This window comes from Anguilla rostrata, chromosome 12 (assembly GCF_018555375.3).
Source record: "Anguilla rostrata isolate EN2019 chromosome 12, ASM1855537v3, whole genome shotgun sequence".
NCBI lineage: Eukaryota > Metazoa > Chordata > Actinopteri > Anguilliformes > Anguillidae > Anguilla > Anguilla rostrata.
In genome coordinates, this window is record NC_057944.1 from 6404698 (window position 1) to 6431503 (window position 26806).

At 46.0% G+C, this 26806-nt stretch overlaps 1 protein-coding gene across 2 annotated transcripts in view; it reads right to left on the minus strand.

The window, feature by feature from the left end:
- Nucleotides 1–3156: 3156 nt before the first annotated feature.
- LOC135237056 (SPRY domain-containing SOCS box protein 4-like) overlaps nucleotides 3157–26806 on the minus strand; it is a 54657-nt gene continuing 31007 nt past the window's right edge. For both annotated transcript variants that reach the window (XM_064303794.1, XM_064303793.1), the window contains exon 3: nucleotides 3157–4379. In XM_064303794.1, coding sequence (XP_064159864.1) covers nucleotides 4252–4379 — 128 coding nt within the window. In that variant the 3' untranslated portion in view covers nucleotides 3157–4251. The remainder of the gene's footprint in view (nucleotides 4380–26806) is intronic.

Consider the following 26806-nt stretch of genomic DNA (forward strand, 5'->3'; position numbering starts at 1 on the left):
CTTAACTAAAGTAATTTTTTTATTTAAAAAAAATTCTTCTTCCTATCCCTACCTTAACCCTAAAAAAGAAAAACCCTAAAATAAAACATTTAAATAAATTTTAAACCATTGAAATTTTATTTTAAAAATTTGAAACTTCTTGAATTTGAAAACCCTAAACCATTCCCTAAAACCATAACACATTTTTAAAAATGTAAAAATGAAAAGAAAAAAAATTCAAATTATAAGCTCCCAGCAATTAAGGGGGCTTAATGCACTGCTTAAAACCCACATACAGGAAGTGCAGGATAAATGTGAAGCCCTCAAAAACGTCTGCCTCATTATCACTAATATGCAGAATAAAACTCTAAAAGCCATTCTGGTGTATACTGCTTTCACAAGAAAGGGGGTGTGAAGGATTTACATCAGCTGAAATATACCCCTGTGTAATTAATAAACACGCGAGCCAGCCTCCATCTGACAAAAACCTTCCCTCGATCCAGTAAACGTGGTTTCCTTAATTGAATGCCCTCTCGGTAATGAGCTTCATGTGGGACGGACAGGCAAAGCCCTCAAGATCAGTATAACCTGACACCTCCCCTCTACAGGCACCTTAAACCACATGGGGCCCAAGGTTTCAGGTATAGAGCTTAGAATGCAAATGGCTCCTGGTTGCAACAGAGCAAGAAGGAAGTGATGCCAGAAATTATTATACCTGTAGATCCTCTGGGGTTTCAATGATAAATTGTCCTAATATATGGAATGATTTCTTACCTTACTTACCATAAGTCCATTTCAGAGGAGGTAGACATTCTTTCACCTGTAGAGGGGTCCTCTGTCCTACCCAAGGCTTCGTCACACTTACAGCATTTTCCTCTTTATTTATGGATATTTCTTTATTATGGGCTGGACTGTTATTTTGCCCTGAGTCAGGCTATAAGCTTATATACTTTTTCCAGTTTTATTCTCCACCCTTTGGTACAATGAGACCCACATTTGCTTTATATAATAGTGGTGATGGTGTTGGTCCCCCGATTATGTGTTTATGTGTACATGTGTACGTTATGTGTGTGTATATATATTCTCGTGTATTTATATGTTTATTTGTATATACGTTGAGCTCCATAATGTATGGGACAAAGATGTATTTTTTTTTCTTCATTTGGCTGTGTTCTCCAAAATTTTAGATCTCCAATCAAACAATTTACATGTTATTGCACATTCTCACCTTTTATTAAAGGGTATTTGTATACAGTTTCAGTTCACCACGTAGAAATTACAGCACTTTTATACATAGCCCCCCCCCCCCCCCCCTCATTTTTGAGGGCACCGCAATGTTTGGGACAAATGGCTTCACGGGTGTTTTTGATTAGTCAGACGATTATTCTCCGGTCTGACAGATCAGGACCACTCTTTAGGAGGCAGGCGTGGACGTGCCTGTGGCTGCTGTCTGCAGAAGACCTCACAAACTGTGCAGATTCAACACCGCAAGATGTTGAGAAATCACTAGTTTGCTGCAAAAACAGGATGGCCAGGCTAGTTTGCTAAGAAGTGCCTAAAAGAGTCTACAGAGTTCTGGGGAAAGGGCTTCAAAGAACCCTCCCACGCCCCTCATCTGTGAAACATGGTGGTGGGGTGTTATGATTTGGGCATGTGTGGCTGCCACAGGTACTGGCTTAGTTGTATTCATTGATGATGTACCTGCTGATAGCAGTTCAACCAAATGCCTCCAAACTAATTGGATGGCCCTCCATCCTGCAGCAAGACAATGATCCCAAACATACTGATCTGAATTCAATTGAACACCAAAACAAGTAGGATCTGAAGATGGCTGCAGTACAGGCCTGGCAGAGCATCATCAGAGAAGATGCTCAGCACCTGGTGATGCCAGTCTGTGATGGGTCACAGACTTCAATCAGTCATTGCATCCAAAGGATATGCAACAGTTTTAAACATAGCGTTACTTTCATTTACATAATATTACTATGTCTCAAGACATTATGGTGCTCTCAAATGGTGGGCTATGTAAAAAAATAATACCCTTTAATAAAAGTAGAGAATCTGCACTTTAATCACATGTGAATTGTTTAATTTCAAATCTAAAATTGTGGAGAACAGAGGCAAATCAAAAAAAATATGTCTTTGTCCCAAACATTATAGAGGGCACTGTGTATACATACAGTATATATATGTGTGTGTGTGTGTGTGTATGTACCTGTGTGTGGAGATGAATGATACTTTTATTTTTTGTATTATTTTCAGCCTGGCTAATTTAAAGCTAGCTTTAACGGGGTTTGAACTTATTTACCGGCCCCAATAAACATGCTAAATGTGGTACATTTTTTATCAATCTCTGTTTATCTCATAGCCATTTTTTTTTTTAACTGTTGGACAATTTGTTTTTAAAGAACAATTACAATATAGTTCCAGGCACTTTTGTGCTTGGACCTCTTGAACCAGGACTCCAGACTCTAGCTCCTAAAACAAAAACAAATTTCCAAAGGGGGCACGAAGGGACGCCATCATTCTGTCAGCCATTGATTTCCCATACTTCACACCTCCAAACAGCCGCCGCACACCTTCACATTCAAAATCTCCCTCTAACTTCCTCTCGTTTCTCCCTGTCAGCTTCTGCCTTACCGGAGCTAACAGCCTAAGGGTCAGTCACAAAGATATTATGTACAAAAAGAAAAATGAAGCCTCTTAAATCTGATCATTAATCCGTCAAAGACGTGCCAGCTATCAGTGTGCCATTCCATATTTGTGTGAAGGGAACCGAATGTGCCCATATCGTAGAGTAAGAGTGCGCTAAAATGTGTCTTATCGCCTTTAATGCAAATGGGAACAGACCTGGGTCAAATACATATTTGTTTTGGATTCAAATACTTTTCTACGCTTTACTGATCTTGTCTGGTGTATTGGAACCAATGAAATACTCTCAAAAAGTGCAAGTCTGATCATAATGGCAGGCTCAATTACACCAGTCAAGATCAATAGAGCACAGAAAAGTATTTTAATCCAAAACAAAAACGTATTTGACCCGGGTCTGTTGGGAACCGAATAAATGCAAAGGTACGAGAAATGAAACATGGACCGTTTTTAGCACAGGGGCAGTACTGACTGTGACATCACGCAGCATATAATTACAAAGGCCACAGAAAACAGGCTTACACAGCATTCTCAGTCATTCGCTTGATTTTATTCACATTTAAAATACGGTAGGGGCAGCACTATACATTCCACTAGTTTTCATGGCATGACTTCCAGACCCAGAAGAGCTGAGCAGGAAAGATAGATTTACAGTATCAGAAATAATAATAATAATAATACGGAAAAAGCAGCATGTTTTTGAAAAAAATCTCAGGTGAAAATGAGTGCTTGCCTGAAGATTACATTTAAAAACAACTGTAGACAGATACTTTTTTTAAAATCGCCATCATTATTTTAAAAAACCGTAGTCCATAAATAAGGGGGATTTCCAAAAGATACAAGGATGACCAAATCTTAAAAAGAAAAGATTTAGAAAAAAAAGCCAACAGAAAAAAAATTGGATTTTTACGTAAAATACAAAAAAGGAAGAATTCGTTGAGTGGAGAAGGTCTGAGACGCGTAGCCATGTCGAACCGTTCGAGAACTACATCTCGCTGCGGTTTCACACGTGACACGGGCGGTATGGTTACTGTGTGCATTTCAGGCTCGTACCATTCCAGCTGGCACCGTCTGCCCAAGAGTCACCCCTAGAGGGCGCTGTGCAGGGTGGCTACTAGCCAAGGAAACCGAACACAAAAACTGGCTGGATATCTGTGGTGTGTGGCATATATCTCAGTTCCTTAGGGCTAGGATGGCAAGAGAATAACTCAGAGAGTCTGAGGTATACAGACCTGAATATAAATATAATCCTATTCAAAGGCATCCCTAGGTTAGCGTGCTGTCCCGACGCGATCCCGAAACGGGCCGTAAGGGCGACCGGGCGGGGCACTTCCTGCCCCATTCCCACGTCTGCTCCCGTTACCTCCATCCGTGCCCGTCTGTCCGTCCGTCCGTCTGCATTACGAGCGATCAATAAATTAAAAACCAAAACCAAAACCGAAATAAAACTCTCCGCAGTCTCCACAGCACGGAGGTGCGATGCTAAATGTAAACAAATTCATCCTTCGAGACCGAATCCTTGGCCCTGGCCTTGGCCTTGGCCTTGGCCTTGTCCGTCGCTTGCATTGATCGGATTCCTTTCTCCAGTGTTGCTCTCCGCCTCCTCGTGGAGTCCACCTGCGGTCACTGGTACTGGAGGTAATTCTTCAGCGACTGGGGCAGCGGCAGCGCCTCGATCTCGTGCAGCCGATCTCGGCCCAGCGCCAGCCTCGCGGCTCGCCGACACAGGTCCATCAGGGGGAGGGGCTCCGCTGCGGTCGAAAAAGGAGGAGGAAAGAAAGGAAGAACGGAAATTAGTGAGGGTCCATTTCAGGACAACAGTGAAAGACCATGTTACACTTATTCACCATTCTCAGACAAGCTCTGTTGGTCACAAGCGTACATTCAGATAGAAAGTCCACTTCACCGTGTGAACTGGACTTTGTGTTCTTGGCTATGAATAACTGTACAAAATGAGTATTGTACTTTATCGGACCTGGGTCTTCTAGCTGTTCCAATGATATGCACGTTTGTATGTCGCTTTGGATAAAAAGCATCTTCTAAATAAATGTAATGTAATGAAAGCAAGACGGATTCCAAACATTATACCACCATCTTTTAAGCAAAACTGGGATGGTCAAGATCCTCTCTTGACCAAAGGCTGAACAGGTGCCGTTACACTTTTTCTGTTCTGTAAAAGAGAACTGAAGCAGTGCATGCTAACCCTTTTAAACATGCATACACCTTCCCAACAGCAAATCGTACTGAGGGCTGATGAGAAGGTGTCTGAAGCTGAGATACATGAGCGAAAATGAACCAGCTGAGACCACCGCAAAGAAGAAGAGAAACTGCATCGTTCACTTTAAATATATCTAGACTCCTTCTCGGGCAGTTCAGACTGTGGGGCAGATTTACTCAGGGAAGTGCCAATTAGCACAAATGTTTTCCCTTCAGCAGGGTGTTTACAAATGCAAGCTGTGTAAATGATAGCCGCAAATGGGTTATTTGAACAACGCTATAATGTTCTGAGAGTGTGAGGAAATCACAGTGCTACATGGATCGGAAGCTAAGGTTTTCTGAATGGTACTTACAGCCTTTATAGTCATGGTCCCTTAGCTTTGCTAGAAGGATTGTGCATTGTTCTTTAATATGACCGCTGAAAAGGTACAGTACGCGCACACACACGCAAACATATCCACACGCATACACACACGGTCCCTCTCTGTGACTGAGGAAGATGAGGAATTTTTTTTTTTTTTCTTAAGATTTTTCCAGTGGTACCACACAAAAAGAAAAGGCTTGGCCACTACCCTGATGTAGTGTGGGAACTAAAGCTTGGTGAGGTTTAATGACCATGTAATGTACCATCTCGGTACACAAATCTCTAGAAATCTCAAGAGCACTTTGTGTAGCAGCAATAGACACACCGGAGATGCAGCCCTTGAGCAAGGTATTTAACCTGCATTGCTTCAGGATACATCCAGCTGTATACATGGATGTAATGTAAATGCTATGTAAAAATTATAATTTTACAAAGTTGTGTAAGTTGCTCTGGATAAGAGCGTCTGCTAAATGCCTGTAATGTAATGTAATGTAATGTAATGTAATGTGCCTCTTGCTGTTCAACCACTTCCCTGTCTCAGATCATGTTTCAATCGGCTCATGTGACCACCTTCACCTGAAACTACCCTTTGGCTGGGTTGATGTGATTGATACTGGTTACAGCCCAGGTGATGTCTTTATTGCTCCGAACTGTATCTCTTTAGCCATGGTCATAACAGAGAAGCATAAGCCTGCAACGTGAGGACACTGAAAAATTCCGCACCGCTACTGTGTCCTACATCTCTATCACCGTGTAATATATAATAGCCGTTTAGCTTTCTAAGTACAAATGTAAATAGTTTCAAACATTTACTGACAATGTTTAAAATGTTTATTTTTATCAAAGTCTATTTCTCCAGAACGGCTGACTGAGAATTCATTGGGAAAGATATATTAAATTCAGAGTTTGTACTGCGCTGACGATGACCTTGGGATACAGAATAATGCGCCAGGACACCATTACTCAGGAAGTCCAGCATGACCTCGAGCGATCAGCGAGCCGTGACCTCAGTTTGATGTTCCATCTGACCAAGCCTCCTGCAGGAACCTCTGGCCTGGCCTACTAATGGGAATTTATTTTTATTTTTTTTGTAGGAAGTGCTGTCCTAGTTTGCCTGTGCTCCACAACGAATACAACATCTTTTCTTCCCAAAGACAGTTTGCTCTGTCTGTGTCAAAGTGCAGACCCAATAACGATAACATCAGGGCACATAATAAAATTGGGCAGTGTAGTATAATGGGTGAGGACCTGATCTTGTAACCTAAAGGTCACAGGTTTGATTGCCACTGCCGTTGTACCCTTGAGCAAGGTACTTAACCTGCATTGCTTCAGTATATATCCAGCTGTATAAATGGATGCAGTGTAACTGCTATGAAAAAGATGTGTAAGTCGCCCTGGATAAGAGAATCCGCTAAATGCCTGTAATGTAATGTAATGTAATGTAATACTCCAGTATAATATACCGTTTGGCCTAATCAGTGAGAGGGAGGAAGGAAGGACGGTGCTGTTGCCGTGCGGATCAGGCTGTGAAAGAGGAGACGGAGGCTCTTGATTGGCTCATCAGTCACAGGGCTACATGCCTGAGTCCGCTTCGGCAGGAAGAGGAAGATCGACGGACTCCCTCTAATGCGCCCAATGAAAAGATAGATGGAGGAGGGAAAGCGAATCGCGCCCTCGATATCGATCCGCCGCCCCCCTCGCACCTTCCCGTGGGCTCGAGTCCTACGGCGTGTCACTCACACGGGAAAGCCGCCGGGGAGGGACCAATCAAAACGAAGGAAACCGAGAGCCGCGGAGAAAAAGAGGGAGCTGGGAAATGAGGGCTGAGGAAGCGAACAGATAAAGGATCTGAGACTGTACAGGGCCCTGAGGCCACTGCTAGTGCCTGTCAGGTCTAAAAAAAAAAAAAAATTTTTAAATGCCATCGTCTCGAACGTGGCAACTTTGAACGACTTTCAGAACCTATGGATGTGCCTTGACCAGTGTAGAAATACAGTATGTGAACCCCGCGGCCTACTTAACCAGAGTGAACAGATAACATGAGAAACATCCGTCAAGTCCTTCAGACACAGTTTCATGAGCCAATGAATAAATCAGCATTGTAATGACTCTCCAATCCCTGGATGAAAAAGAGAGAGAATTACGGGGCTCCTGGATGCTAATCGTTCTAGCGCTCGGATGGGCCCTGGGGTCTGGTTTAGAATCACTGGTTCGGCCATTTTATTGTATATTACCACCGCCATTCGTAAATATTCCCTTGAAAATTACACTCCTCACAGCCAATTTCCATTAGCTTCATCTAAATCCCTGGTGGCCAATGGAAAGAGAGACACTGATCAGTTTCCATCACTGATTAGAATGTAAAAACTTTTCAGTTTCCTTAAAAAAAAAAAATAAAAAAAAACCTGGCAGAGGAATTTGCATGCTGCAAATAGCATATGCATACTGCCTCAAGTTACACTACATTTGTACAGAACTCATAAGCATGTATATGCACATACAGTATGTCCACAGAGCACCATCAAACAGGCTATTAACCATCAGAGCCCCTCCCCACACACACTCTCTCTCTCACACACACACACACACACACACACACACACGTGTACTCAGCCTAACTCCCATTTCAAAACTCAACTGCCAAAAGCCTAGCACCTATCAGCACAGGAAGGTAAATATTTTTTTTTTTTTCTTTTTTGCTGTTTGTTCTAGTTCACTAACAAAACTCTAATGGGAATATTTGATGTCACACGCTCACGCATCATCTACTGATCAAATTTAAATAAGATGGAATAAATGGAATAATGCATGATGCACCTCATGAATAAACACAACATTTTCCTGCTTGCTGCCAGAAAAAAGGTTGGCCGTTGTGGTTAAATATCATGGGGAATAAAATAACAGCAGCGATATTTTTGTACTGCCATTTCAAACTTACATGGCCAGAGTAATGCATCAGAAGGACTTTCAAACAAAAAGAGTAAACTGGAAACAATGTTCACACTGATATAAAATAATTGGGCTGGAAAAGGAAGGATGCAAGTTAATTTAATGCTAGCATATTGCTGGTGCCTCATGATGCAGTTAGATTTAACTGGAAGGGTTCAAAAGTGCATGATCCAAAGCTTTCCACCCGTGTGTTAGACCGTGTTAAATGCTGCCTGGCTGGTCCCAGCATGGCTGTGTCTTAACACAACACAACGCAACACAACACAAAACAACATTACACAACATTACACAATACAACACAGCGTTACGCAACATTACACAACACAACGCAACACAATGGCGAAAACAGGCCATTCAGCCCAGCAATGCAAAGACACAGTAATACGGTTGCTGAGTGATGGGAAGGCTCTGCTACACTGGATCTATTGATTTATCACTCTACTCTAGTCCTCTAAGTCAGGAAGGGAGATGGAAGAATCATATCAGACAGGGGGCAGAGACAGAGAGACAGCAGAAGGTCTAATCCATGTTCTGGGCCATTAACTGGGCCATAAGGGTTATTAACTGCATTCTTGTTAATAAAGATTTACAAAATTAAGTCCACACTGGGCCCAGTCCAGAGCCTGTTTAAGACAGATAGCATGTTTGGCCAATCCAAAACAAATACTCAAAATCTGAAATAATCCCTTTAAGAACCATCCCTTTAAGATCCACGCTTTCCATGGGCTGTTTGATTGGGTCAAACCAAAAGCAAGAAGCGCTTTGAAGGCCCAACATGTTGAACCAGAACCACCTTCATGACGCAATGTCGTTACATAACATGAGGGCCGCGTGGCTGGAACAGAAGCCCCACAGAACAGACAGGAGCTCGCTGAGACTCGCTGTCTCTGGCCGACTATAAAGTGAGATCAGCCGCCACGCTCCCGCCGGCCATCTTAAATAAACACTCGCTCAAACAGACGTCAGACCCAACCCTGGGGGTCCAGGGAGAGAGACAATGGAGGTATGTATGCAAGGTCCTGCCTCGAAAATCTCAAACTCTTTATACGGAAATATCTTCTGACACAGGGAACTGCCGCATTATAGCCAACGATTAGCCCAAACTGCACTTTAATCCTGAATGACTTGCATTTGCTAACAGTGAACCAGTGAGTAATGACAGGCAATAAATGGAACAGTACTTTCAGCTAGTAGCAAGATGGGGAATAATATTATTATTCCAGAACATAAATCAAACACAATTTCCTCACATAGGGATGACTGATACACTAAAGGAAGTCAAGTTAATGTGGTACATATATTTTCAACAGCCATTTGCCACATCTCGCAGGATTGGAAGAACATTTTGTGTTATTATTAAACATAAAAAGTTGAAAATAACTAGTTTCATTCTTTAAAAAAAAATAATAATTCTCACCCAACGTGAGATTGAGATACGTGTCTTGCGCTTGACCATTTCACAGGAGTGAGAAACACTTCTCACTCTGGCCAAAACCAGAATCACATTCCTGAAGATCAAATCTTACACACGGAGATCATACTTTGTTGGTCTCAGTGATGACAAGTTGCAGTAGAACGTACCACTGATGCGCTGGTTTTATTAAGTATTCTTGTTTAATGAAAGAAACAGTATTTCCTCTATTGTCCAAAATGCATATTTTTTTTCTCCTTATGTGGATAATGCCTTTGTCCTATGGCCAGTGTGATATGACAATTGCATTGTTTTTGTTTTGTGCTGCTTCCTGAAACAGAGAAAATCAGACTTGTGTTGTTTATGTTGACAGTGTTTGTCGGCGGGGCAAGTTAACTTTTTACTTTTTAAAAGATTTGCATGTGTCCACAGGACTTGTTGCTTGGCTGTCTTGTGTTTCCCTTGTCGCTTTTCATCATTTTCACCTGACTAACTAAAGAAAGTTGAAGACATTCTCACCCCATGAAAAAAGCCATCTCATCTCTTGTTTTGAAACAGGCAGGATTATAGGCACACGCACACACACATAAGCTGACACATGCTCACTCACACACACACACACACACTCACTGTCACACATCTATGCAGTGGAGACTATCTGGCTAAACCCTTGATGTCCGAGCCCCAGGGGTTATCCTCAAGTCTTTACTAGCAGGGGTGAAAATCACATTCATCCATCCACCCCTCCCTCTGAGTTAAAGGCCATTCAAAGACTTCTCTCTCTTTCTTGCTCTCACTCTCTCTCTCTCTCTATCTCTCTCTCTCTCTTTCTTGCTCTCTCTCGCACTGGGCGGTCAGCCAGCAGACTGTCCAAATCTAATATCTCTGCGTAATGCGCAGTTTGCAGTGTCTCTCACAGTCTCACACCTCAGATGGCAGTTGGGATGGTGACAGATTAGCTCTGACTCATGGTCTTCACCTTCCTCCTTCTCCCTGTCCTCCTCATCCCCAGCCACAGATACAGAGACCGACCCTGTTTATTAATCACAGAGAACCGTACAGCATGCCATCGCATGCCATCGTTTTCATCCTGAACCTAGACTGTAGAGATGGCCTGTTGAACCTTTACTTCTCTTGCCTTCCTCTTTATCTTCAGTTACAGTGTCTTACTTACACACGCACACACATGCACAGGCACATACACACACACGCACGCACACGCACACACACATATACGCACACGTGCACACACATACACACACACACACACACACACGCATATACGCACATGTGCACACACATACACACACACACACACACACACACACACACACACACACATACTACTCAAAATGGAAACACTCAGACCTCCAACTTCAGTGTCCTTTAACGTACAACAAGTACAGATCAAATTTTGGTTCCCAATCTGGCTGTCCCCAGTCCCCACTTATAATACGTATGCAAAGGCATGTGTGCTGCAACGACTGCAGCACAGGTTACAAATGCATTTCATTTGACATCCCATAATGGGGCTTAAGATAGGAACCGCTGAGATTAAAATTTGATGAACACGTTGTCTATGAAAACAATCATTGCCGCAAGCTGCTCATTTGATTCGAGGCACGGGGCATTTTGAGTGTGAACTGCAACTTAACACGGAGCACAAGAGCAAACACAATCTTTCAGAGGGGGATTAGAGGTCTTGGTAGAGGAGAGTAACAGTTGTCTGGGCAAATTACAGTAGAGCTGTTCCAGCTAAAAGGAAAAAAAAACGTGGAAGTCAATTTCAGACAAAGTCAACACTACTGGTGTTGGGAACGCAGTACAGCTCTCAGGACCAAGGTCAGTGCCTGAGAGACGTGACTCGTGAGTTGCCGTGAAAGGGAACAGGGCAAGTAGGGTACTGACTGTACAGATTGGCATATCTCCATTTTATGTCTGGCTACTGGACACGCTGAATAACTGCAATTCCTGAATTATAAAATATATACAAAGCTGTTCATTGTTTTTAATTAGACATTTCAATCGTTTGCCATTGTGTTAAATTCTGTTTCAGCACAAGTTCATGAAATTCAAATACATGTTTTTCAGCAACCTTGGCTTCGTTCATTAAAAGATTGATTGGAATGAAAACCAGCATTTGCAGGGGTTCGCCAGGACTAGGCACCCCAGGCATAAGGCAATGATGGTATGACCTGGAAAACAATGTGTTATTATTGCTCTTTCCTTGGGTGATTTAAAAAATGGTCCTCATGCAGCTGTAACCAAAGATGCTGATGACTTCCCCTCCTAACACCAATAGCAACTACTATTTAAATGCACCTGAATTGAGTTTACACCTGCTTTTTCAGGCATTAAATAATGGGTGTAATCAGTGAGGTAACTGGCAATTGCAGCCAAAGTACTCACATATAATGGATCCTGTGCATATTTAATATCCTCTCCTCTCTTGTTTTTGTGGACCTGCATTTATAACAGCTCAGCTGTATCCGTATGTGCATCAAGACAATTGCCACAAAATGAGAATGACCTCATTTTAACCTTTTAACCAATTATGTGACCTTAGCAGATTCTGAATGTGTCAGTTCTATGGGCAGTAAGAGGAGTGTGGCCGCCTGGATAAATCTCCCTCTTAATGTCAAGGATGTAAAGCTGTAATTTACAGCACGGATCATTTTCAAGACCTAATGAATTATTTGTCAACTCAGTAAGTACAGTAGTCTGACGCTGTCTGGCCTGACCTGTAAGACTCATGTATGACTGTTCACACAGAATCCCAAGTACATTACTTTACATTACAGGCATTTAGCAGACGCTGTTATCCAGAGTGACTTACACAACATTTTACATAGCATTTACATTACATCCATTCATGAAGCTGGATATATACTGGAGCAATACAGGTCGAGTACCTTGCTCACGGGTACAACGGCATTGTCCTACCCAGGAATTGAACCAGTGACCTTTAGCCACCTTATCCATTATACTACGCTGCAGCCCACAAGCAGACTTTGTACTGGCTTTTTTAATTTTACAAAAGCCCCAGCGCCACATCCCTACTAGCGCCTATGCATCTTTATTGTGTCGAGTAAAAGCTATGACATAGTTTGACCCAAACGTTCTTTTATAGCACAACTGGATATGGAACTATTGAGGTTTGCGTTGTTGCAGCAATAATGCAACACAGGCAAGTGCCATAAGTTTATTGAGTTCTGTGCACACACCTGTGCAGGGAGCAGCAGATCTTCGAGGATACTTCCACACTTAAGGCTTAAGTGAGCTTAAACATTAATACTTTAATCGGTGTTTCGAAGATGGCGCAACGCTGTTGAGGATCGGTTTCCCTGGGGAACAGGCGACCAGAAGGCTTGACTTGGACCCGCTGTGGCGTGCTTTGGCGGCTGTTTGCCATTGACGCTAGGCATCTGGCCTGCGCTTATGTCACTGTATAAGGATCACAATGTTTTTGCAAACATCAATCATTTTCGTCAGTATTTTCCTGTATCAGTTTTTCAGTTCTATGTTGCACATAATTTGCCGCCTTTATCGTCCTGACTTGCCTTGAACGTAGCCACAGAAAGCAAGAAACGATTGGAGAAACCCTAAAAGCAAACTACCGTTTAGATATGGCAGTTAATCTAGTTCATTTAACAGAAACTCTTTGTTGAAAGTACTGTTACAACAGTACTTACAATAGCTAATGGGTTTGGGTTACAATCATTAGACATACGCTGTTGATTTGAAGCATCAATACCAATGTGGGCAGTATGAGACAGAGGTGCCATTTATCCCCTCATAACCACCAGATGTGAACGTTGCTCTCCATATTTCCTGAGAGTGTTGTAATTTCAGTTTCAGTCATCTTGCTAAGACTCTGAGTTTATTTTACCTGCTGAGGATTTACTGAGTTCATGCCGGTGAGTTGCAGTCCCCTTACCATGCTCTCCTGGTTTTACGTAGTTTTTTTGGGGGGGGGGGGGGTTGTAAGCGGTACACTGCCTGCCTAGTCAATGGCATCAACGTAATTCCTGGGAGGGAAAGGGGGGACTGCTCCACCCAAAAGCTCAAACAAAGCTACTGTACTTTGTTCCCCTCCACATTTGAGCATTCACTGACTGAGTGTTCACAATAGGCTACTGATAATACAGACAACGCCAACCTCTCCTCCGAAACCCATTCCACCTGTTTTCTATTAAACGGCCCAATCTGTGAATAACGTTGGACACGCAGTTAGACATTCAATGCAGCCTTTTTAAGCTTTTTGCCTTGTTTATTTTAATACTACAAGATGGTTGGACTAGGCTACCGGTTCAGATTACCAGGCATTGGAGCGAATTAGCATAACCCCAAAGTGTTACACCATTTTTTCACTTTGGTATAAAATGAGTGATTTTGTGGAGCCTGCCCCGTTGTATTTGCGTAGCGTGAATGCTTGCAGCATCAGCAGTCCTTGCTGACCTTTAGCGGCATCGCCATTCCTCCTGGTTGTCAGGCTCCCCAGTCTCTCCCATTCATTTTCCACCCCCCGCCGAAACAGATAGTCTTAAAGCAGAAACTAAGAGGACAGAGGATAACAGATCAATGCAAGAGAGCACTGATGTTAAAAAGGTACCTGTTTGCTTTGATATCTGATGTATTTTAAATGTTTTATTACCTTATGAAAGTGCAGTCTGTGGAGCAGGAGTACACTGAGACACTGTACACTACATGGTTGCTAAGGATTGACTTAAGACTTCATATCCCAGACCCCCCCCCACCTAAACCCCACCCCCATTTGTGTGACTCAATATTTCATCCTTGATCATCAGTATCACTGAATAGGGCACTAGGTTAACTTATAGAACCACTAAACTAATGAAAGCGCAGTTCAATATTTACAGGTAACTCCGGTTTTTCCTGAACGGTGACGATGAGAGAAGCGTTTCCGCACTGACTGACCACAGTGTTAATTCTCCTTGCATTTAGCAGAGCACTTTCAGAGACAGATACCGTAGGCTCTTCCGCCCATGAGAAAGGCTCACTCGACATTTCTCCCGCCTCACCCATCAATCATTCATCGTTTCAGACAGGCTCGAATGGACTCAGGTATACTGTTCATTTGCACAGTCAAATCCCCCCCAAATCCCCCTGCTTTCACAGCGGGCAAAGCGCTAGGACAAGGAAGGCTTAAACCGGCTCGTATTATCCGTCCGTACGGTGAGCGTCTGCATAATAGGCATTGAGGTCGTCTGTCTTTCCTCTTTAAAAAATACCCAGCATCCGCGCAAGGTGAACAGATAATTTGGACTTGACTGAAGCATCGATCCATCATCTGACAGGACGAGACAGGAAAAAGATGGATGGATGGATCCTGCACTTCTCCCAGGAGGAGATGGAGAGAGAGATAGAGAAGTCCAAACAGAAATCTTTTCCACCCAGGCATGTTTTATGTATGGACTTTCTAAAAGTGTGATTAATGGATTTTTCCCAAATTTCTGAACAGGACGGATTGTGTATTGGAGCAGTTTGCAGCTAGGGGCACCTGCCCTCTTTGGAGAAATGGTGTGCGTCGTGGCAGAGCAATGTGAGACAGGGGAGACGGTACAACATGTCCTTAACAGCCTGCGGTCTGACAGGACACAAGGCTAAAGGAAAAAAAGAAGACCTCAAAAAAAAAAAAAACAGAGATGACCTTCTGTGCAGAGCCATTTCAAACACAAAAACAGCCGGGCCACAGAAACGCTCTCAGATTGAATGATCAATGAACTTTACATTCAGTTACTCAGCCCATCGATCCATTTATCAGTGCCATCAATCTAACCTCACCAATGTTCATTACGCAAAACGTACCATACGAGAACCCTGAACAGCCCAATAAAGCAAATTCAGTTATTTGTTGCTGCGTTAAAAAGCACTGACTCCAGCTTTCTCCTTACATTTCTGTGTGTACAACTACATGACATAATAGCAAGCCAAATCTTACTGGAAACATATAGCAATTTATCTTCTGTTATTCACTCTAATATTATAGCCTGATCTTTTTGGTTGTAACCGATTTTATGCATTTATTTTTGGATGCAGCTAGCACTAACTGAAAACTAGACCACTCATAAGCTAGTTTGCCATCAAATGCAGCAGTTCCTCATTTAATGAAAGTCAAAATTGGAAAATAATTAAGGGATGTGAGCAAGTGCAATACTGTGGCAATGGATGTACAGTATGGTACTGTAATATAGCACTGGAAACTCATGTGTTAAAGCCCACCCCCTGTATACAAAAAGTACAGGGAAGCTGAATATCTATCAAATATTCATAGATAGACACAATTCAGAATAAACTGCCTGCTTGGTTAGTTGTCAGTCTGAAATTCTGAACAATGGTTATTCCATTAATGTTAGTAAATGGGGACATTTTGTTTTCTTAAAGCCTTTATAATTCCAAAACCCAGAAGACCAGTACAAATAATCACAATGCGTGTATAACGCTGCAACTTAACTTAACAGTTGTAGCATTGGGAGCTACAGAGATATAGAAGGAGATGTTCAAGTCTTACTGACAGTGGCTCTTAAGGCAGATGATGTCATGTGGGGCAGGAACAGGACTCCCGGAGTTGATGATTGGATGACTGGACAAGTCACTCACAGGAGAGGCGGGGTTATCTCTCCCCATATTTCCGGCAGTGTACTGTGAATGAGTAACAGACCTTCTCCCTGCACTGCATGATGGGAAGATCAATAAGAAGCTGGGCGTGCCCCTCAGGTCCGCCGCGGCCGTAGCCGTTAACTCGCATTACTCCGCGATAAAGACTGCGCGCGTCATCAGATAGTAACCATGGGAGGCGCCGCTTCCCCAAAGCCGAGGGGGGAGGAAGAGGAGGGGCGGGGAGGAAGTGGGGAAGCGTGCGCTCGTTTTCTTTCAACGGGTCAGCATCTTCTCCAAATTAATGAGACAGAAAGGGCTTTTAAAGAACCAACAAATTATTTATAGGATAAACTACTGCGCCGAGCTAAAACGTGGCCACCGGGACCTTGTTTCAGCAATCACTGATACAGCCCACTCCTGATAAAGAGCTTTGGCACGCTGTAGACTTCGTTGGCACGCTTTTCAGTTATGGCTGTCGTGCGGCTGCCGTTTTCCTACATGTGAGGGCCACGGTTTTAAGAGCAACAACTCTCCTGTCGCTTATTAAAAATCAAAATGAAAGAAGAAACATTTATTAGAGCTTCAAGGACACGATTTCTCTTACCCAGACAAGTTTTATTCTCTGGCTTGCAGGAGAAAGAAGCACGCAGACCACTCAAAATTCATTTCAAGGTGGCTATGTATAAAGTCACTCTTTTCAAAATGGCACCCACCAAGATCTGACAACACCTGCGAGTGGAAAGATCGTCCTATGACAGCCTCTCTCTTCCTGTCCTTCAATTCTATTTAATTTCAAATCAATTTTATTTGTATAGTGCTTTTTACAGAGAACTGTCATAAAGACGCTTTACAGAGTAGCAAGGCAAGAGACAGGGCAAAAAAGAGCATACAGAGCACACACAAAAACTCCCAGGGGGAGAAACCCCTCTAACAGCAGCGAGAAAAAACTCCCCAATTGAAAGAAATCTCGAGAGGAACCCAGCCTGGCCAGCCTGGTGTAGAGTAGCAGACAGCAAATAAAATGGGTTAAGCAGGTTACAGCTAAGGTGAAAGCCAACAGGAATAATAGAAGACCAAATGGTATAGATGTTCCCTTTCAGTGAAATGTACACGTCTATCATAAACAAAAACAAAATAGCAGCACAGACTAAGTCCTCTTTTGGCCTATGTTTTTTGTTGCCATTATCGTTATAACATCCTGTAATGAGACGGGGGCACAGCCAGGGCCTGTGAGTCCGCAGTGAAGTACTGAGACGCAAATGATCCCAGCTAGCGAGCGCCCGGCGCCCAAAGCAATCTGCCAACTGGCACTACGACGGCCCGTCGGCGTGCGGTTCGAGAAGAGGACCAGCCGTTAAAACAAGGCGAAATGGCTGCCAAGCGGTCCTACCGCAAATGGACCGTTGGCATGCCGACCCCGGACGGGACGCTAGCTCGCCGGGCTAGATTTGTTACCCACACATGCCTCTCTGCAACGGCCAAGCTCAAAGATCGTTTCTTCTTGATCCAGAGCGAATGTCGCGCACCTGCTGCAAAGTCAAGCGCCCGAATTTCATTGGGCGAAAAACACTTGGCCGGAGAACCGCGCGACACACGGTGAGAAATGTCTACTTCCAGGCTTGGGCAGCATACCGCTGAGACTTGTAACTTAACTGTCAAAAATTTAATAAAACACGGTTTCCGAGTTCAAAGAGAATATGTGCCGTGCGACGTGTTTTTTAAAAATCCTCTACGGCGAAGAGGAAGAGACTGGTCACGGCGCGCACGTCTGTGCCAGGCTTATCGGCAGAACACCGGGGAGCGTGTTTTAAGCGCCTGTTCGCTCCGCTTTACCGCCGACTCCCACCGCTGCGATTAGAAGGCTCAGCTTCGATGTTAACAGATTGGGCCCCCCCCCCAGTAGTGTCCAACTAATGTCCAACAGTGCATCAATCTGACGGTACTTTAGGGATTCTCTGGGCATTAGAAGAATTTATGCAACGATCAGGGTCCTTAATGATCTTTGCCGTTTTTAATTCCGTTATAGTAAATCTGTGTTTACTGTTGCCCGCGAAGGGCCACTGGCTGCCTCTCCCTCGGTGGATTCTGGCACGCAGGGCTCGGCCAATCAGAACAGGAGCCGCGGGCCCAAGGCAGCCGTTGCACTACAAACGCTTAGCCAGCTGTAACCGGCTCCCCTAATGCTCCACGCGCGCACACGTTAGCCGTTAGGCTGCTTATGCAGCCAGACAAGTTCATACTGGAGCAAATAAAAAAAATAAAAAAAGAAGGCAAACCTGAGCCGTGGCTGAAAGATTAGACCCCAGGGTCCTTCCCGTGCGACCCTCACAGACACAACTTTTTCACCAAAAGCATTACCTGCAGGCGAACGGGGACGTGCAGAGAAGGGTACCCTGCAGGAAAGCGCCAGGCCCCCCCAGAGCTCGCACCCCTGACGCAGGTACGCAACAACCACACACTGATACCCACGCCTTATTCGGAATGCCAGCACTTTGGGATTCGACACCACAACCTGCTGATCGCATTACAGAGCTTTACTCGAGTGCTCGACGTGGGCGCTCCCAACATGGCCGCCTGGCCCGGAGCACGCCCTTGACTCCGAGTCTTTTCGGCGGGGATGCGCGACGCCGGGAGGGCTAGGGGAAGGGGCGAGGGGAGGCCTCCTCCCGTCTCTACGGCTGCTGACGGCTTCCTGTTTTCCCCCGTTTCCCCGGAGACCGCCAGGAGCAGAGGGCAAATTCCATTTGAGCAAAGCCTCCCTCCTCCCTCTCCTCCTCCTCCTCCTCCTCCTCACCCCACGGAGGCAGACTCCATCTGACGTTTTTTTTTTTTTTTTTTTCATCGTCATGCAAGCGAGAGCTGGAGTCAGCTCGTTTGGAGCTTCCTCTCTGGGGCCTGTTCCACCGCACACACCCCAGTGTTGCAATGCGTAAAACGAGCAGTTTGCTTGCCTACGCGCACACTGACGAGAGATATATCGGCTCGGGTGCAATACCTGAAATGTCTCAGGCCACATTTAATGCAGCGTAAATTGCCTATTCCAAGCATTACTGGGGATGTGTTTAGCTTGCAGGAGCGAGCTAAGTGCCTGTCCAGGATTGATATATCAAACGCCCAGTGGGTCTGGAAGCATGGATCCGTTCTTTAAAGGGATATTTCCGTTTCTTTCTTTTGGTTCGACACTGCGGGCCCCGCACCCAATCCTGCATTATTGTACGTTACAGCGGGGGGGGAAGATAAGATAAAATAAGACAACTGGAATCCAGGAGACAATGAAACAAAAAAAAACAAGAGCAAGGGTTTTAAGGAGCAGAGGGTTTCGGTCAGCTTGGGGCGACATAGCTCAGGAGGTAAGACCGATTGTCTGGCAGTCGGAGGGTTGCCGGTTCAAACCCCGTCCTGGGCATGTCGAAGTGTCCTTGAGCAAGACACCTAACCCCTAACTGCTCTGGCGAATGAGAGGCATCAATTGTAAAGCGCTTTGGATAAAAGGGCTATATAAATGCAGTCCATTTACCATTTAGCTTAGCACCCCAGGAAAGCTGGCGTCAGGCCCTCCCTCAAAATGTGCACAACTGGCTTCAGCTCAACTGTGCATCTGCCATGCTAATAAAAAGAGCATTAGCATGAGTCCCATCGCTACCCATCACAGCTGTGTATCTGCGTACTGTACTCACCCTCAGAGCATGATAAGTGCTACCCCTGCGCATTATAAAACTGAAACATTATAAGGGCAGTGCATTTTTTTGCAACTGGAGTGGCCGAAGCTTGAATAATTCAGCACCTCCTCACTTTTTGGAATAACTGAGAAACGTGTGGCGTACCAGGAGAGAGGTGCTACCAGCCAATCGGCAAAGGGGAAATATTCACTGCGCCGCCCCCCTATGTATGCAGAGCAAATCACTGCAGCGACGAGAATGTGAATTACATTACATTACATTACAGGCATTTAGCAGACGCCCTTATCCAGAGCGACTTACACAACTTTTTACATAGCATTTTTACATTGTATCCATTTATACAGCTGGATATATACTGAAGCAATGCAGGTTAAGTACCTTGCTCAAGGGTACAACGGCAGTGTCCTTACCCGGGAATCGAACCGACGACCTTTCGGTTACGAGCCCAGTTCCTTACCCACTGTGCTACACTCCGTCCGTGAACAGAGGACTGTCATCAACGAGAAAGGGCTCTGAGGGGTGGACGCTTTCTCAAACGCTGGCAGTCTGTAACCAAGCGGGACTCACCCGGATAAACGAAGGATAAATAAAAATGGAGGACTGGATTCTGCGGAGGAGAGTTCAGCGAGAGGACTGCGCCGACGCCTCATCCGGCTTATTCCCGTCGGCGTCGTCTACTCAGCGCAAAAAGAATCACACGGGCGAGAGCAGGGGCAACCGGGAGAAAGGGGAGGGGAGGGGGCACCGAAGCGCGCTGACAGATGCCTTACGTCCGTCGCTCGTCTCCCACAATCCCCCTCTCCACTGGGAGGGGAGGGGAGGGGAGGGGAGGGGGGGGCAGAGGGTGGATGAATTTGACCCTCCGCAGGCCAGAGATACCGAGCGATACAGAGATCGGCTCCCAAGCATCTGAGGGAGAGCATAAAATATAAATTAAATGAGTCGGGCCGCAGGGCGTCCAAACAGGAACTGCGGCATTTCTGCGTGAGGACAGATGCCGCCAGCGAAAGGCCAAGGCGTTAAACTGACAGAATGATCTGGGGCCCATAAACAGCGCTCTCCAGCACCAATACTGGCACTCGGGCAGCGAGGGTGGATATCGCTCCTGCGTGCTGGTATGGGCTGTGTGCTGGAAGCTGGGATGGGCTGTGTGCTGGAAGCTGGGATGGGCTGTGTGCTGGAAGCTGGGATGGGCTGTGTGCTGGAAGCTGGGATGGGCTGTGTGCTGGAAGCTGGTATGGGCTGTGTGCTGGAAGCTGGTATGGGCTGTGTGCTGGAAGCTGGGATGGGCTGTGTGCTAGAAGCTGGGATGGGCTGTGTGCTGGAAGCTGGGATGGGCTGTGTGCTGGAAGCTGGGATGGGCTGTGTGCTGGAAGCTGGGATGGGCTGTGTGCTGGAAGCTGGTATGGGCTGTGTGCTGGAAGCTGGGATGGGCTGTGTGCTGGAAGCTGGGATGGGCTGTGTGCTGGAAGCTGGTATGGGCTGTGTGCTGGAAGCTGGTATGGGCTGTGTGCTGGAAGCTGGGATGGGCTGTGTGCAGGAAGCTGGTATGGGCTGTGTGCTGGAAGCTAGGATGGGCTGTGTGCTGGAAGCTGGTATGGGCTGTGTGCTGGAAGCTGGGATGGGCTGTGTGCTGGAAGCTGGGATGAGCTGTGTGCTGGAAGCTGGGATGGGCTGTGTGCTGGAAGCTGGGATGGGCTGTGTGCTGGAAGCTGGGATGGGCTGTGTGCTGGAAGCTGGTATGGGCTGTGTGCTGGAAGCTGGGATGGGCTGTGTGCTGGAAGCTGGGATGGGCTGTGTGCTGGAAGCTGGTATGGGCTGTGTGCTGGAAGCTGGGATGGGCTGTGTGCTGGAAGCTGGGATGGGCTGTGTGCTGGAAGCTGGGATGGGCTGTGTGCTGGAAGCTGGGATGGGCTGTGTGCTGGAAGCTGGGATGGGCTGTGTGCAGGAAGCTGGGATGGGCTGTGTGCTGGAAGCTGGTATGGGCTGTGTGCTGGAAGCTGGGATGGGCTGTGTGCTGGAAGCTGGAATGGGCTGTGTGCTGGAAGCTGGGATGGGCTGTGTGCTGGAAGCTGGGATGGGCTGTGTGCTGGAAGCTGGGATGGGCTGTGTGCAGGAGCCTCGTACTCAAAACGAAACAAACTCAGTTGAGCCCATTGGCTCTGAAGCCCTCTGAACAGAGAGCATCTTTGTGTCTCGGACTGTGCCTCTGAGAACTCGCGGCAGCAAGACAGCGAGAGAAACGCGTCTCTCTAACATTTCCCTCCACGTCCCTCATCACCCTTTCTGTCAGTGCACCAAGAACGCTGCCAAATGTTTCAAACGTGGAGATTAAATGAAGCTTGTGATCGAGTCAGATACCGAAATGACTTGTGCCGACAATATTTAGGACGGTAGCGGCCAATGACTGCACACAAGCTCTGTTAATCGAATCTGCATTTGCGCACAGGCGTAGACGCATATAGGGCCAGATGGGTGGGGGTTAGGGCGAGAGGGGGCGGGCCGCGGGGGAAACGGGGAGCCACGACTTCTCTTCAATGCCACCTTTCACCGGCTCGCTGAGGCTCTGTTTACGTAAGGAATACCAGCACCCCCTCCCACACACCCGCCCCCACCCCTCCGTCGGGTCACTGGCTCGTCTGTCCCAGCCCGCGTAGGGCCTGGCTGCCGCCGGCCATCTGGAACCCTTTTCTTCCTTTGTAAACCCGCCGAATTTCCTGCCACACGATACCCTGCCACATGCGGTGACCTCTGAACTCGGCGGGGTCAAAGGTAATGCCTGAGGCCCAGAAAAAACAAACATGAGGGCGAAGGGAGAGAGGGGAGAGAGGACAGCTGTGCTCGCTTTGCCAGCCAGGCAAACTACTCCCTGAATGCCAATGTGTTCAATCTGCCTATTAGTATCAATATCAGGCGCAAGAGGCCGAATTGGTCAACCTTGTTCTGTGAACTGGATGATTTTTCCCTGTGGGGCGCGCCACACACTGGAGACTGCCATGAGCTGTGTGGCCAGCAATCTGGGGCTGAGTCTTACAGAGGATGATGATGCTATATTTAGCCCGGCCCAAAGCTTCTCGTGGGGCACAGATTTTGATCCCAGCTCTAGCGGTCTGCTCAGAAGCTTAAACCTCCAGGTGAATCAGAGGGTGGAAAAGGGGGGGGGGGGGGGGGGACGTTGTAACCCCAAAGGGCTGAGAAAGCAGATGCCCTGGGCATTAAACAGACAGCAGTAGACCAGGCCAGCAGTATTGCAGATGAGCTGGGCACTAAACAGAAAGCAGTAGACCAGGCCAGCAGTATTGCATACAAGCTGGGCACTAAACAGAAAGCAGTAGACCAGGCCAGCAGTATTGCAGACGAGCTGGGCACTAAACAGACAGCAGTAGACCAGGCCAGCAGTATTGCAGATGAGCTGGGCACTAAACAGAAAGCAGTAGACCAGCCAAGCAGTATTGCACATGCCCTGGGCACTAAACAGAAAGCAGTAGACCAGCCCAGCAGAATTGCGGATGTCCTGGGCACTAAACAGAAAGCAGTAGACCAGGCCAGCAGTATTGCAGATGCCCTGGGCACTAAACAGAAAGCAGTAGACCAGGCCAGCAGTATTGCAGATGCCCTGGGCACTAAACAGAAAGCAGTAGGCCAGGCCAACAGCACACTCCCTTTAAAATTCTTTTAATTTAATCGCTGGCCAACATTAGCTTTGGCTAGCTTGAACAGCCTTGTCTCAGAACCACTAGTTGTGATATGTATAACTTGGGCAGCAGTGTTAAATGGACTGCATTTATATAGCGCTTTTATCCAAAGCACTTTACAATTGATGCCTCTCATTCGCCAGAGCAGTTAGGGGTTAGGGGTTAGGTGTCTTGCTCAAGGACGCTTCGACATGCCCAGGGCGGGGTTTGAACTGGCAACCCTCCGACTTCCAGACGATCGGTCTTACCTCCTGAGCTATGTCGCCCCTGTCACAGTTAGTTTACTGTTAGCAACATAATTATTTATGTTGGAAAGCATCACAATGCAGTGGATCCAGTGGCATTTAAGAGAGAAATGTGTGCAGACAAAAATGTTTTAAATGCCAGTTTGTGACAGGCACGATTATGTGAAACTCTAGTCATTTTCTCCATATATAAAATTGCCTTTGATCTGGAAGTCCATTTATGGGCGAAGGTTTTCGTGCTCTGTGTCATGTCAGGCTTCCAAGCCCTACATGCCACAGTCCTGGGCACTGAGAGCTGTAGACTGTCCAGAACCTGCACGATTCCCACAACCAACGTGCCCTTTAATGGTACGAAGCATTGAATAAGAAACTGCACCAATCCAAGGATTGCCCAACCACTTAAAAATGTGACACCAGTGCCAAGGTACAGGTGCGCGGGCAAGTGCGTGTTTTTGTCCATAAGCTAGATAAATTAGTAAGAATTTAAATGGGAAACATTACATCTACATTTTAGCATTCAGCTGACATTCTTATGCATACAAATGTAGACGGCTAACATTTGTTTTACAAGCAAGCCATTAACTTAGCTGGATATTTACTGAAGTAATTAGGTTATGTACCAAATTACAGTTCCTTAACCATTACAATCGTAACTACATTACCAGCTATACACAGTGTACATTTATAACACACTGTAATGTGGGCAACGTGGCACTGCAATATTTGCATGCTGCAAAAAAAAGCTGGAAGCTGTGCTGTTTCAACAGTTCACCACGGTACCTGGCACATGGCACACAGAGCTGAAGCAGAAGCCACCGTTTCTCTGAAGGGGATTTTGGAGCCATTGCGACAGCTTGCCTCCTGGACTCTCTGGCACGGCAACAGACGCAGATAATCCGTCTGCCGTCAGCTGCAGGAGCTCGGCTGCGCCCTGTCCCAGACCCACCTGCGCTTTTAACTGTGGCTCTCGGACGCCCCGAGAGAAGGGGCCATTCTCTACGAACTCTGCAAGCAGGGGAACACTGTTTATGGGAGAAAACACGCACACACGCATAAAGACGGACACCGCAGAACAGTCACATACACACACACACAGATATACACGCGCAGGTGTGCGCACACGATCATGGAGACACACACCTGATGAGCAAATGGAGGACACCTTGACCGGGGAACTCATTACAGCTGATCCGCACCAGACGCTACAACACTTAGGCTGACGTGCACCTTTGAGAACAAACTGTCTTCCAAATAGGCTTACTCCTTTTCATCCATTTAGTAATCTGTCTATCTACCGGTGACACAGCCAATTTTCTTTCCTTTAAGTCAGTATGGAATAAAGCAGGGGAAAGCAAATCTGAAAAATCCCAGACAGCCAGACACCTGCTGAGAAGAACATACATAGAGAGTGGACATACTGTACACCTGCTTAATCTCAAACCATGAGAATTTACACACTGAAAAAAGCCACTGGAAATGCAATGCCCCTCATGATGGCTGCTATGGAGCAGTTTTGACCTGCATGTCACCACCACTGTGACCCTGAGACCACAAACAAAATTATGCAGGTGGTCTCTACTTAGCAGACCATAACCGTCTGTGAGAACAGCCTGAAACCATCCATGGACCATTATGCTCTGTCTGCCACTGTGGTCCACAAAATTCAGAATTCAGGACCACCGTGAAGCCAGCAGACAGATAGAGACCCCACGATGAATGAAGCCATGAAATTGAATAGCCAAATGGGGACCCAGTCGTGCACAAACAACACAAAATACGGCATATTTATTCAGTGGCTGAATAATGCACACCGGTAAGATGATCGCCTGGTAAAAAGCCTGACATTTTGGAATCCGAGCGGCTCAAGCTTGTACTCTGCATGTTGCCACGGGCAACAAGCTGCCCTGTCAGGCAGTCGGTGCCTGAGCTGAAGAGTATCAGTTTGCCGGGGAGACCCGCTGTCCGTCAGCTGTCTGTCAGTCAGCCGTCTGTCCGAGCTCAGGCTGCTATACTTCCTGACAGTGAGGGTGATCTTGTGTACATCTCTGCATGCATGTGTAAAGCACTGTATTTAACATTGTGCTTGAGAGATGGTCAACCCAGGTGTTTATGGATATATACAATATGTACTAGTATGTGTGCATGTATTTATTTGAGGATGCATATATTACCAAAGAGTGCGAAAACTATGTCCACCTCTAATTCTCTTCCTACAGGGCAAACCATCAGAGGCTTGTTCTTACAATTCCTTTTGGTCCAGCCACACCAGGGAATGCCCAAGTCCGGAACACCTCTAAGAACTGTAATTCTGATTGATGAGGGAGACTGTGTTTTCTGATGCTATATCCTCAGCCAATCATTTTCAGGGAGAAGTGTAAGAAATGTGAGGTGTGATCGTGCACAGTAGCTCAGACCGGCAAGGGCAGAAGCATCCACGGGAGGTGCTGTGTATCCGCACATTCCAGCCAGGAAGCTATCAGCCAGAGCTGTGAAATTGCTTCCCTGCTTTCTTTTTTTTTTATTTGTTTGTTTTTTCTTTCAAAAGCTGTTGAAAAAATAGCTTGAAGCTCTCTGTTCATTTCAGAGGTGATTTTGGAGAAGCTATATTCAGCGCACGCTGTTTCACTCCGTAGAAGCTCTCAAATGCGTCTAGAGAGAATGCCACAGGCACTTAACCTCCAGTGCAGATGTTGAGGGACGGCGAGGTGGACAGAGAGGCGGGGATGCGGAGGGAGGGGTGGTAAATTACACCTTGAAATGTACACACTCCACAGCCCAGAAAAGGGTACTTAATCAGTGTGTATGACCTCACAGCGGGGTGAAGTCAGGTGTCAGTGACCTCATCAAACAGGTCCACGTGAACACGCCCACTCTAAAACTCTTTTCTGCCTGCCATTGAGCTATTTACCAGAATATACAAGAGGCGAGGCTACATGCAACTGATTTAATGCATGAAGCTTGGCTGGATAGCTGCCTATTTTTTATTTTTTTATTTT